This window comes from Platalea leucorodia, assembly GCF_965183815.1.
Source record: "Platalea leucorodia genome assembly, chromosome: 5".
In the NCBI taxonomy this organism is placed as follows: domain Eukaryota; kingdom Metazoa; phylum Chordata; class Aves; order Pelecaniformes; family Threskiornithidae; genus Platalea; species Platalea leucorodia.
Window position 1 is genome coordinate 92483303 of NC_138827.1, and position 18021 is coordinate 92501323.

The 18021-nt window shown below is 41.3% G+C and overlaps 1 protein-coding gene across 1 annotated transcript in view; it reads left to right on the plus strand.

The window, feature by feature from the left end:
- The window catches only part of CCDC93 (CCC complex scaffolding subunit CCDC93), a 54302-nt gene extending 42340 nt beyond the window's left edge, over nt 1-11962 (plus strand). Inside the window, exons 20-23 of the mRNA XM_082314453.1 lie at nt 4205-4242; nt 5665-5749; nt 9533-9646; nt 10847-11962. Of these exons, the coding sequence (XP_082170579.1) occupies nt 4205-4242; nt 5665-5749; nt 9533-9646; nt 10847-10900 (291 nt within the window). The 3' untranslated portion in view covers nt 10901-11962. The remainder of the gene's footprint in view (nt 1-4204; nt 4243-5664; nt 5750-9532; nt 9647-10846) is intronic.
- Nucleotides 11963-18021: the final 6059 nt, after the last annotated feature.

Below are 18021 nucleotides of genomic sequence, written 5' to 3' on the forward strand. Positions count from 1 at the left end.
ACTATGTAAAGGCACTTTTATTTCCTGGTTTTGAAGATGATGAGCAACCACTTCCTTCCATTAGGCAGCTGATTCTAATACCTGTGCTGGATAGTTTTCAGTTTTTCAATTCAGAGAAGTCATTAATTTATGTAGCTTCTTTAGGGGGTGTGCGATCCTAACAGTTGCTTGCCACAAAACACAACTGAAGGAATAGGTTTAAATACAGAAATCCTCTTTAACAATTAACCTATGCTGCAGGTACTGTACCTGTGGTAATACTGTGCGGAGGGGTAGTTGGGGAGCAGGGGAACTTTTGGCAAACGGCAGCCCTTTAGGCTGGAGTAACGTTAGGCACAAACAAGAGCGTGTTAACTATGGGGGAAAAAACAACTTCATCCCTTCCTGATTCTCCTCCTTAGTTCTACAGTAACTGAGTACAGTTTACCTGTTCTGGTTTTGATAACCTTAAGAAGTGCACCGTGTGAGTCTGCTGGAAAGCTCACCGATGTTCTACTTCTGTGCAGGACTTACTCGGAGACATAATAGCTTTTTCCTTTGGCAAACGTACAAGAACTGGGCTTCCTTACAGATTTTCTGGAGGCCAGGATGATGGAAGAACAAACGAACAAACAAACAAACAGAATACTGTTTTCACACTACCATTCTAAACTTTAACTTTCCCCAGTTTACCCTGATAGAAGTATTTTAAGGCATGACTGCAGCGTCAGGGTAGGACTGGCCCTTTCTGTTGCAGAAAAATATTATACTGCTCTATGAATGGTGTCAGAATCCAAGTTGCGTCACAATAAATTCAAAAGTAACTTCTGTGACTAGCTGATTTAACAACACATGTAAATAATATATGTAAAAAAATCTTAAATTCTGGGCGAAATTGAGCCTTATGGCTTTTTTTTATTGGTGTGTGTATATGTATTTTGAGTTAGGTCAGCGATCAGTACAAAGCAGGATCTTATCAAAGTTTAACCTGTGGTGAAGATTGTCATGTGCTCTAGAAATACCGAATTTCTGGGAGAGGTTTCAGTTTAGCTGTTTCTAAAAATTATTCTGGGTGATGGTCCCTAAGATCCTTAAATAAATTATCTTGGAATTAGCGGTGTAACTTACCTTTTTGTCTCCTGAAACTGCCATTACGAATTTTCCTTGAAAGTTTTTCGAACATCGACTTCTTACAAACCAACAGTGATGCTACTGTGTAATGTCAGTTACATACGGAACATTCAGGAACCCTGGATGCAGGTTGTATGTGTGTATTACAGGATGCTGTAAACCCGCATCCCTGCGCAGGAGTGGGTGGCATAATGGCTGCCAGTGTTCCTGGCAAATGCCTTACCTAAGTCTGTAAGAAGATTATCACATGCTTTGTTTTTCGGTGGTCTTTCATTGGTTTTATTTTCTTATTCCAACTGGTGAAATGTATTCATAAGACGTAATATGACAGGTTGCAGATAACAGTATACCAGATTTAAAATACTATGTTAAGTAGCAGCTATAGAATTCATATTACTTTAGCTTCTCCCCTAGGTTAGAGTTTAATACAGATTTATTTATTTTGAGGGCAAGCCTGCAAATTTAGAAAGCGTACAGAGATTGTTTTTGAAAAGGGCACATAAAAACCAGCTGACAGAATAGGCAGCAGATGTGTTTCATTGTTGTATAAATTGGGAGTACTCTTGCCAATATAATTCAATGCCTTTTTGGGGGGGTTTGGTTGTTTGGGTTTTTTTTAGTTCCAAGCTTCACTTACATGGATATAATTTCAAAAGGCAAATAAATTGGTCGAGGGTTTCTTTTATCTTCATGTCAATCACAACAGAGAGAGGCCTGAATGTCTTCTGATGCAGTCTTAACGTTGTTAAATGTGTAATATAGTTGAGGTTTCCTTGTGTTGCTTTTAATATTAGAACCAAGGTTTCAGCAAGTAAATATTATCTAGGAATGTACAAAAGATGCCTTTGGCATCTGTGCCTCACAAAGATTTCTGGAATATGCTTGTGCTTTTTCTAGCCCCCCCCCCCCCCCCCCTTTTTTTTTCTCCTCCTCCCAAAACCAACCCTTTCATAAAATCCGCTGAGCATAATTGCTTTAAAATAATGATAGCAAGAGTTGTTATACAGTGGAATTTTGCTATAAAGGTTATAGCTCTGACATGAAAGGTCTCTGTGAATATGGCTGATATTTTAATCATATTTTGTGAAAGAGTCATTGTTAAAATGCTTTTAAACTCATTTTTTCATAATGTCTTTGATTTTGGGGGTTTATACACTGATTTTACTGTCTGTAATGTAACACATCAGCACTCTTACTATGCAATAGTTGTGCAGTGCTACTTCTCATGACTTGAATGTTTTGTGGTATAAACTAATTACATTCTTAAACACATGCTTATTGGAAATATCTCGAGGCAAGGATGTGGACTTGGCAAATATTGATGAGTCATGCAATAATTTCTTTCCTCTAAGTAACAGGAATTCTTCAACATCTTAGCTGCTTTGGAGTCTGTTCAGAATTTGTTTGTTTTAACTGTTCAAAGTAGGGTCAGGAACAAGTGCAGATTCTGCCATGCACGTGCTTATCACCGTCTCATTCAGATGGAAGATTTTGGATTTGGGAGAGATCAGTTTAGCTTTCCATAGCAGCGGGGAAAGCGATTCTCTTTGCAACGCTTAGGTTTGTTTGGTACGGAACGCTTTTAAATCTTCATCAAAAGGAGACGCTGCTTGGAAGGTTTAAGCAGAGGAGATTTGCAAGAAGTATTCAAAGCCAAGAGAGAGAATCACATTAATTGCTACTTGGTGAATTGTAGTGCTCTCAGCAATATGTAGAAAGCAAGAAAAAAATCAAAGGTGGTTACACAGAAAATATTCAATTTATAGTTTAATCAGTTGGGGGAGTTTATACCAAGAGCAACAAAATATTGCTGTGATGTTATAAATTTCCATTTCTGTCTTGATTCAGTGCAATGTTAGTATCTTATAATAGAAGCCACGCATGTGAAATGCCACTTCTGTACTTTTTAGAAGTTCATCTTTTAACAGCCTGTAAAATACAGGTAGGCAAAGCGAGTCACGATGCACGGCTGTCTGGAACCCTGTAAAACTCATCCGCACAATGAAAGCGGTGCAGAAATTCACCTGCTGTTCCTGCACTGCTTGGCGTGAGTCTTTGCAGGATTGTGTGGAGATACTGGTTCCAGTCTCAGAAGCAAAAGTGGGGGGGTCTTTCTTCTGTTGGGGGGGGGGGGGGTGGTGTGTGTGTGGGGGGGGGGGGGGGGGGGGGGGGGATTTGGTTTGGTTTGGTTTGGTTTGGTTTGGTTTGGTTTGGTTTGGTTTTTCCTCTCCTGGTGCAATGCTTTGCTCAGGCTGATGAGCTAAGTTGCAGCTTCTTGACAGAGCTGTGCTGGTAACAGCTTCAAAGCCAGCATCTTCAGTACTGTTAATACAGCCTGGGTTTCTTTTGTTTGGGTGGTGGGGAGTTATTGCTTGCTTTTTGTTTTTGCTTGGTGGGGTTTTTTTTAAAGATATTTCTTCATTTGCTATCCTGCCTGGCTTGTAAGCGTAGTCAGGGATATGCCTAAGTGAAACTGTTCTGCTTTATCACTACAAGTAAGACTAATTATGTAAACCTAACGTAGCCACAGCATACGCTTGTGTGCTGTCACCGTTGAACACTGGATGAGTACCTGTAAGTTACTTGTATGTCAAGTTTCAACGCATGTTGAACAGATGTAAACACCATTTTACTTCATCGCTTTAGTTTGGAGAGTCATCACGCTGGAAAGTTCTCAGTGGTATAATTGGGCATCAGTAAAATTAAAAATTGCAATTGTGGTCCAAGACTTGCTTCTGTTTTCTGTGGCTTCCCCACTGGGATAGATTTTACTAATACAGAGGGATTGTGGTTTCTCTTCCAAAAGAAGCTCGTGGTGATTTTCATATAGCTGACTGCTTGTCAGGGTAACATCTATATAGTCAATTTTTTAACTTGAATTTCATTTTATTGTCTGTGAAAACTCATACCAGAAAGGACAAATGTATCATTTGGTGCTGGGCCATCTCGTCTAGGCTGTGCTCTTGCCTAGAAAGGTTGGACCAGGTGATCCTTGAGGTCCCTTCCAACCTGGGATTCTATGATTGATTGATCATTACTTTTTTTTTTTTTTTTTCCCCTCTCCCCCCCCCCCCCCCCCCCCCCCCCCCCCCAGGTTAACTTACTGAATTCTATTCACGACAACTTTCATCAGTAAGTAATCGTCATTTTTCTCTTGATAGTTGAAATGCGTAGCATGGTTGGTTTGAAAAATGGGAGCGGGCCTGAGTTATAGAGTCTAAAAAAATTGTTAGAATTTTTAATTAATGTAAACTATTTTATAAAATAGTTTATTAATTCTGTTTAAGCCAATGTTTGGGGAATGAAAGACTTGGAATTACCTAACTTTTATAGCCAACATATGTTTTTAATATCTGCCTCTTAAGTTGCAGCTGTGGAAAGAAATCATTCAGTCATAATTTTCCTGGCATTAATTTAAATATTATTCTCTGTTTTGTGAAGTTGTGGTTAATACATTATGTACAAAACATTAGACTCGGACATATTTCAGACATGTTTATTGTAGACTAACTCTGTATTTAAAGGTTTTGATGAAGTGTGAAGTCTTTAGGTAAAATCATGGTTCCCTTGGAAGTTCAAGGTCAAATATCAGTCTATGATGCAGCCGGTATTTATTTTTTTTTCTGTGTTTTTTTGACTTCACAAAAAAAAGTCCAGTATGAATTTTTGTCACAACAGTACAATTCAGTAGAGTCATGGGGGAGGAGATGGCCGTTTAATAGTTTTAAACAATTCTTCCTATTATATCTTTTTATAATTCTGTTGTGAAATTACAAGCTTCTCTTTTTTTTCCAGCGTAATTAATTATCTCTTTACTTACTTCAATACACTTCTGTCCTTCTGTGTTTGCTCAGAAATTTTTATTCTTTTAAAAATTATTTTTTCCTATTGTGATATCCAAAACTTTTAATTACAACAAAACCCAGGAATTAAGTATTTTAGATGTTTTCCTTTGCAGCAGGGATTGTAGATCTGTTTTGTTCAGTGATGAGATCATTTTAATTCTCTTCAGTCCGTAGAAACCAACGCTGTCATGGACAGCTGGGTCTTGGATTGGTTTTTTGTTGGGTGGGTGTGTGGGGTTGTATTTTCTTTGTTTTATTTTTCTTAATCTGTTTAAGATGCGTTACAAGTCTAAAACTACTTCTGGGCTTTCCCTATTAGGGCATGAAATTATTTTTTTAGAATATTTGCTGATCTACTAGTCCTCTACTTGCCGCCTTCATATTCACAACAGCTGCTTTTCTTAAATGTTTGTGCTTTCGGTTAGTTAATAGCAATTTATTTCTGTACAACACATGAGAGAGGGGAACAGACTTGAACCGACATGGAGAACGCTTGTGATGAGCTCTGTAGTCTCTGTTCCCATCTCTTTGATAGCTTATACCAGCTGAAGAGCTGCACTGCTGCCTGAAATCAGTAACTAAAAAGATGAATTTTTACACAGAACACTAAGCAATGTGAATTCTTGGACACGGGTAAATATGCAAGACAACTGTAGATGAGACACGTTGTCCTACATCCCTGTCAGTTGTTATCTCTTTTTCTTTCCAGAGCAATGGCATCTTCTGGTTCTCGTGAGCAGTTTCTACGGCAGATGGAGCAGATTGTAGAAGGCATCAAACAGAATCGGATGAAGGTCTGAGACTCTTCTCGCTTTCTTTGCTAGAACCTGGGAATTATTTCAGAAAAGCCTCTTGGATAATAACTGTGCATGGAGAAGGCCATTATGTGAGGTGCAAATTAAGCAAGCAACTGACAAGTATTACTTATTTTCATAAGAAACTGCTCACCACTGAAATGTTAATGAATAGAGTAGGACAGAGGTATTATAACGCTTCTCTCCGGACGGGAAGCTTACACCCCTTCACTTCGTTATTGGCGGTGTAGTTATGCGGATGCTTGAAACAGCTATTACTGAAGTCAGTGAGAATTCTTCCGTTTGGATGGCGTGGGCGCAGGCAGACCTCCGTCTGGGGCATGGTTTCTCAGGCAGCTGGAGCTGGTTGAAGCTGCTTTCTGCTGCTGAAGAGGGTCAGCAGCACCTCACAGAGCCCCAGCCATCAGCTTCCCTTGTCCCAGTTGCAGCGCTCGTCTGACCCCGTGCTGAATCCACTCGGGTGTTTTTTTGTTGTTTTTGTTGGTTTTAACCTGATTTAGAAGAGACTCAGCACCGCTGATGAGTGCGTTGTGTCCACATAGCGAGTGAAGCGGGTTTGTGGGTGAGCAGAGCCCCAGTGCTCGTTCAGAGAAGACAAAACTGCTGCTGGTAACATTTGAGGGCTGTTTTGCAAAAGCACAGCCTCAGTGGACTTGGGGCAATGCAAGCATGAGGTCCAGCAGTGGCTCCATAGCTGTCCACAGGCATATTTGCGTACAACGGGGATAGGCTTAAATACTTCTTGATAAAGGTAGTTACTAACTTGTAGCTATTGTGTTGGTGTACTCCTTTATTTTCATATGCGAACATACTCATATTTTCCTAAGTCCCATAAAGGGGCTTTGAGATTCTTTTCTCTATAGAGCCAGAAAATTCTTGGTAGTGGATTATGGCTGTTCTTTATTTGAGTTTAAATGGAAGTACGGTAGACTATAAATCAATATATACTGGAATGTGTACTGGAAATGCAGTCTGTCTGGGTACTGGGCTGTTTTATCTCAATAGCTAAATAGAAACTTCAAGTGTAAAATATGATAAGCTTGTGTATACAGCGAAACAGAACAGGGTGGAACTCAAGCTGCAATAAAGCTCTTTGGCACTAATAAACTCCACTATAAAAATATATGACATTTACTATCGACTGCTGTGTTTGAATAGGTGGCTAGTTCATTGCCTTTTTTTGCAATGAATTATTTTCATTTGCATGACTTCTTACCCTCAGAGAGGACAAAATGACAGCAGAAAGAATAGCGGTATTGGTGGTTGTGTGTATGGGTCATCTTTCTGTCGTGAAGGCTGTTGACATAATGAGTGACTCAGTGACAAATTGAGATTATGAAAATACTTTAGAAGAGTGCAATTCTGTCTAGTGAAGATGAGCTTGAAGATAATTACATTTCTCTCTTTTTTGAAGAATGACATTATTTTAATTGCTGCAACAGGCAACTGCCCCAAATTGAAACTGTCCGGGAGTTCAGTGTTTTGTTTTCTATCTTGTCCTCCATTACGCGTGCAGAAACGGGTAACAGCACAGCAAACGCAAGGAGTGAAAGCAGACTCTGCTGTGACTTACTGCAGGTTCTTGCAATTGAACTGTTGAATCTTTGAAGTCCATAGAATCATCCTGGACTCTCTTCCTATCTCTTCCAATGGAATCAAAACTTTCAGCTGCTTCATGTACAGATAAGGGAGAGGGAAGTCCATGGGAGCTATCATGTCAGATGACTGATAGTTCGGGAGAATAATTTCAGCATCTCTGACGATTGCTGAATGCAGTGGCAGCTCACATCACCTGTGCTGTATTTCTGCACTGGCAGTTTGGCCACTGGCATAGTGTGAGGGAGTTCACAAGTGACATTTCATTCCTAGGCACAGGTGTCTGCATCAGCAGGAGGTGGCAGATACAACTAATGGAAAAAACTAATGGAAAAAACCAAGAATTTCTGAATGAAAAAGTTTATCTCAATTGAGAGAAAAAAAATTGTTAGTGATGGAGTAGATAATCATTTGGTACCTTCTCGTAGTTGATTTCTCAATGCCGGTGAAGATACTGACAACAAATGGATGCTAAGGAAGTTTTAACAATTCACATGGTTCCTTGGGGAACAGCTCTGCCGCAAAAGAGAAAGTTTTCTTGTTCTTCACTTAGGAAATGTCTGTTGGATGACTTTTTCAACAGACGGGCTAGTTGTACGCTGCAAGGGTTGTCCATCCCTGTGATGGTTTAGTCTTATCTATTCGACTTCTGCCTGCAGTGCCTTAGAAGTGCTCACGGTCAGTTTCACGATTCACTCTTAAAGTGCATCCACTTTGTTTTCTGTACAGCCCTGAAGACCTTCTACCTGAAGAGAAATTTCAGTTTTCAAAGCCCATCATATTGTAACAGCATCGTAAAAGAGGCCTAAGGAGAAATCAGACATACTTGTTACCAAGAACGAGTAACTTGCGAACAAGCATTTCAGTGTGATAACAGATATTCATGAGACTTTCCGAGGACAGAGCAGGCCAATTCCTACTGAGAGGAGTATGTCGAGACATTTGTCATGGTCATGCATAAAGGAAGCAATTTATCAAAGGACAGTAATAGGGTCTTATCTCTTCACAAGAATCTAGTTCCTAGATGTTTTAGCAGTGCTGGTTTTAGCCTCATCCTAAAGGAACAGGACACATGTGGTAATGCTTTTTTCTGTATTAACACATTTAACGCTTTTTCTTCCTCAAGCATAACTCTAAAAACCTACTGGCTCTGGTAAGTTATGTCAGGAGAGATTCCCTGATGTTTTAGACAACAGCTGGCTTTGTAAAGGAGACGTACCTTGTTAGCAGTGTTCATGCTCAGGGAAGGTTTGGGATCTGCTCATTTCTTTTAGGCATAAGAATCAATAAGATCAATGCTGATACATAAATCTAGAAATGCAGCAAGTTCTGCTGTGGAATGACCTGCTTGTTTGGGCTTTAGGGGATTCTTGCAGTTTTTTGGAATTGCATTTTTCCCTGTCAAAATTAGGAGGGGAAAGCCTGTCAGAGAGAATGCAAAAATAATTTTTGGGGAGAGGAATGCACCAGGGCTTTTTTAATGCGGTTGTGCCCTAGCAGCAGAGGGAGGGAAGGAAAATTGACTCCCTAGACTAGCAGCAAACTTGTCTGTGATGCTGTGATGGAAGTACTTCATTAGAACTACCCCTGAGAGGACGGCACTCTGTTCTATAGTAGGAACCAACCCTCTTCACGTTTAGGGACTTAAGTTATGTTTGTCACAACTTTGGCACAAGGAGAAAAGAGATTGCTTGTGTGTGGGTCTTGAGCAAGTACAGCATTGCACAGGAAGGTGAAGAGGTCTCCTGCCCTCCCTGTTTGATACAACTAACATGAACAATCAAATCCAGATCTCGGCATTGCATCAAAAAACCTTTTGTTGTTGTTTCGTTTTGGTTTTTCTGTTTAAATAATTTCACTGTGTCATCGCTGAGGTAGGATTGTTCAGTGAGCGATTCCTGGCTTGCAGAGATGTGAGCCTTAGTTTAATTCTGAGTGCTACCTATAGTGCCACTGGTGCTGAGACTTCAGCATTAGCCTTTCAGGTTTTTTTTTAAGAGCTGGCCTAAATGTTCGTTGCATTTAAAGCACGAGCCAGGGGTGTAATTTATGAAGCATCTGCCTCCCATTTTCAATTATAGATAGTTGTTCCTTATACAGTATATACGTGTGTGTGTGTATTCCTTATACAGTATATGATCTCTTATCCTTCCTGTTTACCAACAGATGGAAAAGAAGAAGCAAGAAAACAAAATGCGAAGAGACCAGTTGAATGATGAATACTTAGAGCTTCTAGAGAAACAGAGGCTTTACTTTAAAACAGTGAAAGAATTTAAAGAGGTAAGAACATTTTTGCTAATATAAACTGGCAAGTGTTCAGTGACCCATTTTGGCTTGACGTTTGCATTAATATCTGCACAAGAGTTCCTAATACGCTGATTATCACACCGTGTTCACGATGTCTCGTGGTGGTTATCTTCACATGAGTCTCGGACTCTGAATTTGATTCTGGAAATTCTTTTTCACTGATAGACTAGCACCCCTCCAGGCTGCAGGGGAAGGACAATTTGTTACCGAGCAAGCTGTATATTTGGGGTTGCAAATGGAATCTCTTGAAGATCTATGAGCAGTTAGGTATTGGAGCAAAGAGGGCTGTGGAAACGTGCGTGAGTAAGGGAGGGAATCCATAAATACTTTTAAGAACCAGCCTTGTTTTCTAACCACTGTGAAAGCACTGTTTAACACCTCATTGATTTAGCCTTTCCTGAGCTTTTCATCATAATGTGCTTCTGTTAATTATCGTCTCCGTGATAATGAATGACAAAGTAGTGCTGCCAGGCAGCACTGTCATTTGGCTTCAGCTGTTTGAGGAAAAACATCTTTCTGAAATTCGTCCTGCTTTGTTCTGAGACAGTTCCTTCCTGTTTCAGACAGTGCGCTCTGCGACAATGACAGGGACTGTTCAGCTGCTGTTCTGACATACAGCATTTCACCTCCGAGTTGCATAAGTTAGGTGGAATTTTTTTTTTTGTGGAAGCATAAATAGGCCTTTTTTCTTCCACTGCCGTGTGAGGGAACTTGTACTCGACCTTGCTGTCCTTAAAAATAAATGAAGTCATGGCTGTGGTGTTGAAAACAGGTGGTAAGTACTTAGGTAAATCTATTTCTTGACCTAGGCTTGTTCCCTGAACACTGACTTTTTTGCAAACTGTCTTGTGAAGTTCCAGATCACCTGAAAGTAATCTCAGTTTCAGATCTATTCAATTTGTAAGTAAAAAGGTGGATTTGCTTTAGCTACTTTTACCAACTTTAGGCAAATGGTCAAGCAGCATTCCTTTTGGCTTAAATGTCATGAAGGTTGATGAGTGTTACCATTGGAATAACATTCTGGATGAATCAGAATTCTCTTCAGCTCATCACTAACTCCAGACTACTTTGGGTCTTGGAGATCTTTCAAAATAAAAGGGTTTGCTTTTGCTGATGTGAAGACAGTAGAGTTCAGAGCAACTCCCTCCTTACCTGTTTGTTTTCTGTTAACAGGAATGCCGTAAGAATGAAATGCTGCTGTCTAAGCTGAAAGCTAGTTCTTCCTGAAGAACCCCAGCTGGTGAAGTTTAGAGATGATTGTTCAGTCCCTTGAATCTGTTTTGTGAGGTGACAGTTATAACTGCAATGTAGATATATAGAGAGATATATATAAAATATATACACACAGCTGTAAAAGTCTGGTTTTTTTCCCAGTATGTATGCAGTTTTACGTTCCTTCATCACATGGCTGTATTCATTATTGCCTCCACTACACAGTAAAGAGTTCACACAGTACAGCAAAACAGAAATATTGTCTAATTTTATTTATTTGGGTTTGGTTTTTTCCAACAGTAAGGACAATGGGGACGTTTTTTATTTGGGTTTTAACACTGAATTAGGTCAAGATTCTGGAATAAGTAGATATGTACTGTGTAATATGTCCAGTACCCCAGGATGAGCACTGCAGAATGCAGTGGTTTATGAGCTTTGGCCGAAAACCCCCACAGAATGAGATTCCTGAAACTCGTTTCACCAGCTAATAACTTCACATGATTTTAATTTACACTCTAGCCATAGATAAGATTCCAAAGGATAAAAATTCATTTCTAATGGTTAAGACATAAGAAAATGGAAACTTACCTTGGATAATTCCTGGTGTAAAATTATAGATCTATATTTTTATAAAGTCTAGCTGTTGTATAAATTTCTTTGAAATTTCATTTTTATATAGAGAACGTGTGCTTGTTAAATAAGTAGCTACAGAAAAAAAACACCTTCATCACTAGGACCATCGTGTTATCCCTGGCTGGGATGAACATCAAAGCCGATGTCACCTGTAATATAGGAAGATAAAGATTCAGACATTCTGCTCAACCGAACTGATGCTCACCTTTGAAGACAACCACCTATTTACCCTGCTGAGGATTTGCCCTTCAAAGTTTAGAAACTTTGCGGAACACTTTCTGAAACATTTTTATGTCTGTATATACAGTATTTTATAATTCAAACAGTTGCTTTTTGTACTTAACATCAGGATTTTGGACTGACTTCTTAATGTACATCACATCTTCGGGAGAAGGAAAACCACGTTCTTTTTTCCCAATAACAATGATGGCAGTGCTGTTTGAGTACTTTCTATGGCAGCAAATATAAAATAAAGAATGTTTGGAATCCAGTGACCTTCTGCTATTGTGTTTTTAAGGTGGAACTTGCTTTAGAAGCCTTAATATGCTTTTGATGTACAAGGCCATCAAAAGATGAATTGTGTCGATATTTACTCATAAGGATGTTTTCGTGTGCCACGTAGCAATCGCTAACATTTTTTTTTCTCTTGCCGCTTTTGGTAAGCGTGGTGTTTTGGTATTTGGCACAAACTATCAAACCTGGTACGTGCAAAGGAGGCCTGTGGAAGGTTATATTTCTCTTCCGTAAGCATCTGCTCAAGATTCAGAATTCTCAGCGGAGAAGGTATGAGTTCATCGCAGTACAGTACCTGATTCTGCTCTTTTTGAACACAAGGCAAGGTATGATACTACCGTGCGCATTTATGCACGCTCTGTAGCACTGAAAATGCAGAAGCCTCGCCTAAGGAGGTGGTGCGTGTTCTGTCCGGGTGAAATGCAGTGAGCTGCCAGAACTGCGGTAGGCTAGGTTCGATGTGAGGTACCTTCTCGTAAGTGAGGCTGCCTTCGTGCCAACCTGAAACACCTCTCCTGTTCCTTCAGTCCAAACAGAGCCAGCTTCTTGTACCTTACTCCTCCACACTGACCAGGGACTGAATCTATCCAGGCTGCTCCGCTTGTACGCATTCAAAGTCAGTCTTCCTAGAGCTAGTGAAATAATGAAGGCAAAATTACATTCCGAGTGCCTTCAAAGAAGGAAAAAACATCACATTCAGAGTTCCTTCAAAGAAGGAAATTTGCATTGAGTGCTACTTGCAGGCTTTCTCTAGTCAGCTTTGATGTTAGGAGAGATTATTTATGTCTACAAACTTTGCCCTCGATAAAAACAGTAATTCTCTTTCTTTCCAATTTGTAAAGCGAATAATTTAACTTTGGCACCAAGACAACCTGTTTGTGAATTCAAGCTGTGATGTATTTGCATACCATGCACTTCTAAAAAAATAACTTGAATGGACATTTCAATTTGGGTTTTACAATTTTCATCAAAATTGCTTTAGTATCAAGCAAAATTTCCTAGGTAGGGTAAGTAATGAACTTACATGTCGAATAAATGATGTGATTATTTGGTCAGTGTAACATTAAATTTTATGCGTGCCTGTTACAAACACAGTAACCTGGAAACTTCAACATGGAATACAAGAACGTTAGAACCGTTGCTCTGGCTAGGAGCTAGTGATTTTGACTAAGATATAAATTTGGGGTTTGTGAAGATCCCGTTACTGCTCATAGAAAATAAATGAGAGTCCAGATTATACCGTAATGTAACAGACCGATTTCTTTCTGCAATAGATTGAGCTCCAGGGCAGACGGACGCTGTCTTTGCTTTCAGATCCTGGTGTGAAAATGGGAGGAAAGAGGCTGGAGAGGTAGGAGAAAAGTTCCGTCAGCTGTTCCTCGCTTTGTCGCAGGCCGTGTGCGCTGGGGGTGCCGCTTCCCCTGGTACCTGGGGAGGAATCAAAATGAAAGGGGCGCTGCTTCTAACGGCCCGCTTAACCCCATGACTGCCAGGGTTGGCCATTACGTCAGGCTGCCCCAGGCGGTTTTAGCGTGGAGGAACAAGCGCGCATCATGCTCCGGCTGCTCGTGGGAAGGTGATTTTTGGGAACCGTATCCAAGATGCTTTGATGCTATAAACATGACAGCCCTGCTAAACAGAAACAGCTGAGTTCATTTGGGCTTCCAGCAAAATGATGACAGCTATTTGTCAAAGTGAAGGGCAGTGTCAGGAGGGAACTTCTAAGTGGAGTTTTCAAAGAAAGGAGGACAGTACTTTGAAGTGGTTATTTTCCTTTAAGTCAATGAGCTTCACTGTGTACCATGTCTTTGCTGGAGATTTAAAGTCTTTTTGCATAATTATTACATTAATTTTTTGATCTACAGAATTACAAATATTTTTATATGCCCCCAGTTTGGTGACTGGAGCTGTGCAGCTGAGGCACTGAATTCCGAGCACGTAGATGCATGTATGCAAAGGGCTCTACAAACCTAGAGCAAGCAGAATCTGTCTTAATCCTCCATTTCAGTGGGTTGCAAGGGAGGAGCTAAGAGTTTCTCAGAATTTTACCTCAGTATTGCTGGATTTCTTTGACTGTTCAAAGAGAAAAATCTCGCCCTGAATTCATTTGGTGTCACCAGGCTTGTAAAATAACATTTACAGGACTTATAGCAAAAGTTCTTTTTTTTTTCCTTCTAATTTCCTAGAGCCTGCTGAGAGCTTGAATTTGCATTTCAATAAATTTAATTATTTTGATATGCTGATTAATAAACCGCTGTAAAGTAAAAGTCTGCTCGCTCTTTGTTTCAGAAGCTGAGGCAGTCTCTGAACTTAAGGCGTACGCTTACCTTTTAGCCCGTGACAGCTTCCTTTAAATGCAGTTCTGCAAGTGCACTGGTAAAATACCTTTTGAGAGTGAAGTAAGTAAGTCAGTGATGTACACCGAATCCAAGCATGACAAAATCCAGACAATCTTTTTGTTACAGTCTGTCAAAACACATGCAGTACTGCACCAAGTCACTATTGATTTGAATAAAAGAAAATCTCGGAAGGCAAGTTAAAATGTGACCCATATTTTTTTTACGGTTTCTTCCCTTCTTCCTCTTTATTTAATGAAAAATCTACTTAACTAAAGTGTGACCTTAGTGCGTAGGTTCCTGAACCAAACAGTATTTGATGGGGGAGAAACGTATGAATGACATGCAGAAGCATTTTACTGTGTGACAAAGCAGCACGTCGTACTCTTTATTCTCCGGAGACACTGTGGCACAGGTATACCCAGCCACACAGGGGATCATAGCAAAACTTTAAAGAAATTTCTTTAGAAACATAAAATTACTTGCATGAGAGAAAGGGTGTTACTTCTTTTAAGTCCTACTTTGTATAGCTGCTGGTACTCACACCAAACGGACAGCTGGAGAATTGTGATTTGCTGGTACACCACCTCCTTAGCACCAGCTTTCCTAAATTAGGCACGTAAGTAGGGCACCACGTACAAGGCGATACGCAAATCTTACTCGTTTGGCTGGTGGATGACGTACTCTTAGGATACTCTTTTATCTAAAAAAACCCCCTATGAACGCAAGGCTGTTTATTCCTGCAGTCTTTACGCGGCCACAGCTGCAGCAGCTCCGCCAGCTGGCATCAGAGCCGCGAAGGCTCCGGTCCCCGGAGCGCGGGGCAGGCGCTGCCTCCTTGCCCGGCTCTCCAGGCGGGTGGGTGGCCGCTTCGCGCCCAGCAGCGTGTTCCCGTCATCAGCTGCTGCTCGTACCTGGTTTCTGGGTGACGGTGGCGTAGACCAGCTTATGAGGTACTGCTCACAGGGGTCTGTCAGTGCGTATTCTCAGGGCCAACCCCTCCGTCTTTTTGCATCAGTCTTCATGTAGGAATGGCTTGGGAATTCTCAGCGAAACCAGCTATTTAGAAGCAGAAATTGCAGTACAGTTGAAAGATCAGGAGCTCCTGGGTACAATAATACATTACTGAAGAGCTTTTATCGTGGAAGCTGTTTCATGGAGCGAGGAGGAGCATAGAAAGTTATTAGCATTTTCTGTTCACATTCATCTTCCAAAGCTCTTTGATTTCTGCACAAGCTGTGGATTCCAACAGCACAACAAACCGAGGCCTTAATTTCCGTATAGCTGCAGGGTTCTCAGGGCCTTGCTGCAGGACACGGCAATGCCCTTCTGCGGAGCAGGAGGCTCCAGTCAGTTTTTCTAGGAGCAGATTCAGTGTCAGGAAATAAAATTAGTAGTCCACTGTGTACAAGCAGAGATGACTGGTGTACTCCAACTTGGCAGCTTCTCTTTGGGGAAATAAATGACTGCACATCTAAGCACTGCCAAATCATGTTTCTTTAGAAAGCTGGTTTTTATTTTTTTTTTCCTATTGGGGTATTCAAGATACTGTATCATTTATCTTAGTTCACATGGGAGCTGTATCTTCCATATTGACTTTGGTCCCTCTTGAAGCCAAGGATAAGAACACAGCAATAACATAAGATCTAAACTCTAATGCTTGAAGTGCCAGAAGGAGGAATGCTTGCATGTCTGATTTTACTCTTTCCTCTTTTTTCAATTAAAATAAAGTTGCAAGTTTTAATAACGAGAGTAATTAATCACAGAAATAAAGTACCAAGGGAGGTAAAAAATTGTCCATGGGCCCAAGTGTTTTTAATCAAGGTTGATGACCATCCAACAGTTCCGTTCCCACTGCACGAAGTTACTGGGCCTGGCACACGCGCCCGTGGGTGCAAGGCTGTGCTTGCTGCGCGGAGGGCCGGGGATGGTAATGCCGCCTTTGGCTTTAAGCGGGAAGCAGCATCCAGCGGGTTAGGCCATAACCCCAGCTAACGCATTTCTTTCCCCCACACTAAGCTCAGATTCCATGTGATTAAAATCCAGGATTTTAAATCCTGAATATGTGCCGCTGCTCTTCTAAATGCAGACGTGCACAGAGCCAGTGTGGGACGCCAATTTTTTTGAGAGCTTTCTAAAACCCCTGTAGTGAAATGAAAGCTCCGCTTGTTTCTCGTCGCCTCTGATGAGCCTCTGCTATAGGAAGGCAGGCTGCTTTCGGTGGAAGCCTGTCATTCTGCAACAACTCACTGCTGTCACAGATGCTTGGGGGGCAGAGCACTAAACTAGTTATCATCTCGAGAACTTCTCACAGTAAAATTACAGAGGCTCAGAGTCGCCTCCTGAGGAAGCTAAATTCATCTGCGAGGAGGTGGAGAGCTACGTTGTAGGCTACATCAGTAGCCCAGCTACCAGTTCTCCAGCTACCTGGAGACAGCTGCATCTTCAGCGTTGCAGTAACACCAGTGCCAGCGTACAGCTACGCCGAACTGTGCGGTAGCCTTCTGGCTTTATGGTGATTCTCAAGTTCCAGATGCCAAGCTGTGGTAAAACATAACATACCCCAAAATCTGTGTCGTGTCTTGGAAGGTTCCTGCCCCAGAACCGGAGCCTGGTGTTCCTCCAGCCAGCTGGCACTTAGAGTTGGAAGAAAGCTCTCGCTGCTGCTGCCGCAGCCACAGGCTGTGATGGGCCTTACCTTCCGTGCAGCAGGGCCGGTAAGCAGATCTGCCTGCTGGTGACGGCTCGTCTTACAGGCACTGAAGTTTGGCCAAAGCACGATCATTGGTAACTTCAGGAGTGGCCACGTGCAGGAGATTTGGATGCTCTTCAACAACCAGCTGAAGAATGCCTCTTCATCTTCTCCTTCCAGGTCATCGGTTTGGATTTTAAGGTTTGTAGAGCGGTGGCTATCTTAGGTGAAAAATTCAATTCACTTAAAGAATTCATCAGTGGTTCTGAATAAGACCCGCAGGTTTTAGTAACTTTTAGACTCTTACATCGGTGTCTTCCTTCTGGTTTAATTAAGCCTCCAAACACTAGTTTGAACTGTAGCTATTTGATACGCAGGCAAATTGAGATTCAAGAGGGAAAGAGTTACTTAAGTTGGCATTTAAAAGTCTGAGCAACTATTTAACAACTTTTTTAAATTCTAGGTTATTAAAATTTCTTCATTCCCATTGAAATTGCGAGGAGAAGCATCCTCTGTGGGTCCATAAGATAGAGAGGTGGCTGTGGCTGCAGACACAGCAGGTCACACTGAAATGTCACAGTACTGCAGGGTGCGAAGTGCAGCAGCGCCTGATCTCACCGTACACTGTGCTAGAGACGAGGCCGGGCGGTTCCCTTAAGGCACTGGAGGGATGCGCGCTTTGACAGCACTTGTTTAAATCACTTATTTAGAAAGGAGCTGGAACTTGCCTCGGTCTAAGTTGCCCATATATCTGACATTAAGCTCAAACTGACATCACCAGGTACACGGTCACGTTAGGCTACACTGCCATAAACTCTGCTTTACAGTTAAGCAAGTTAAGGCTCCATCATTTTTCTGTTTTTCAGACAAGATACAGACATTTGATAATACCTCTCTGAGAAGGCTGTTGAGTACGTCAGTCCCTAGCAGACAGAAATACACGCAGCTGCTGTTGCCTGTCA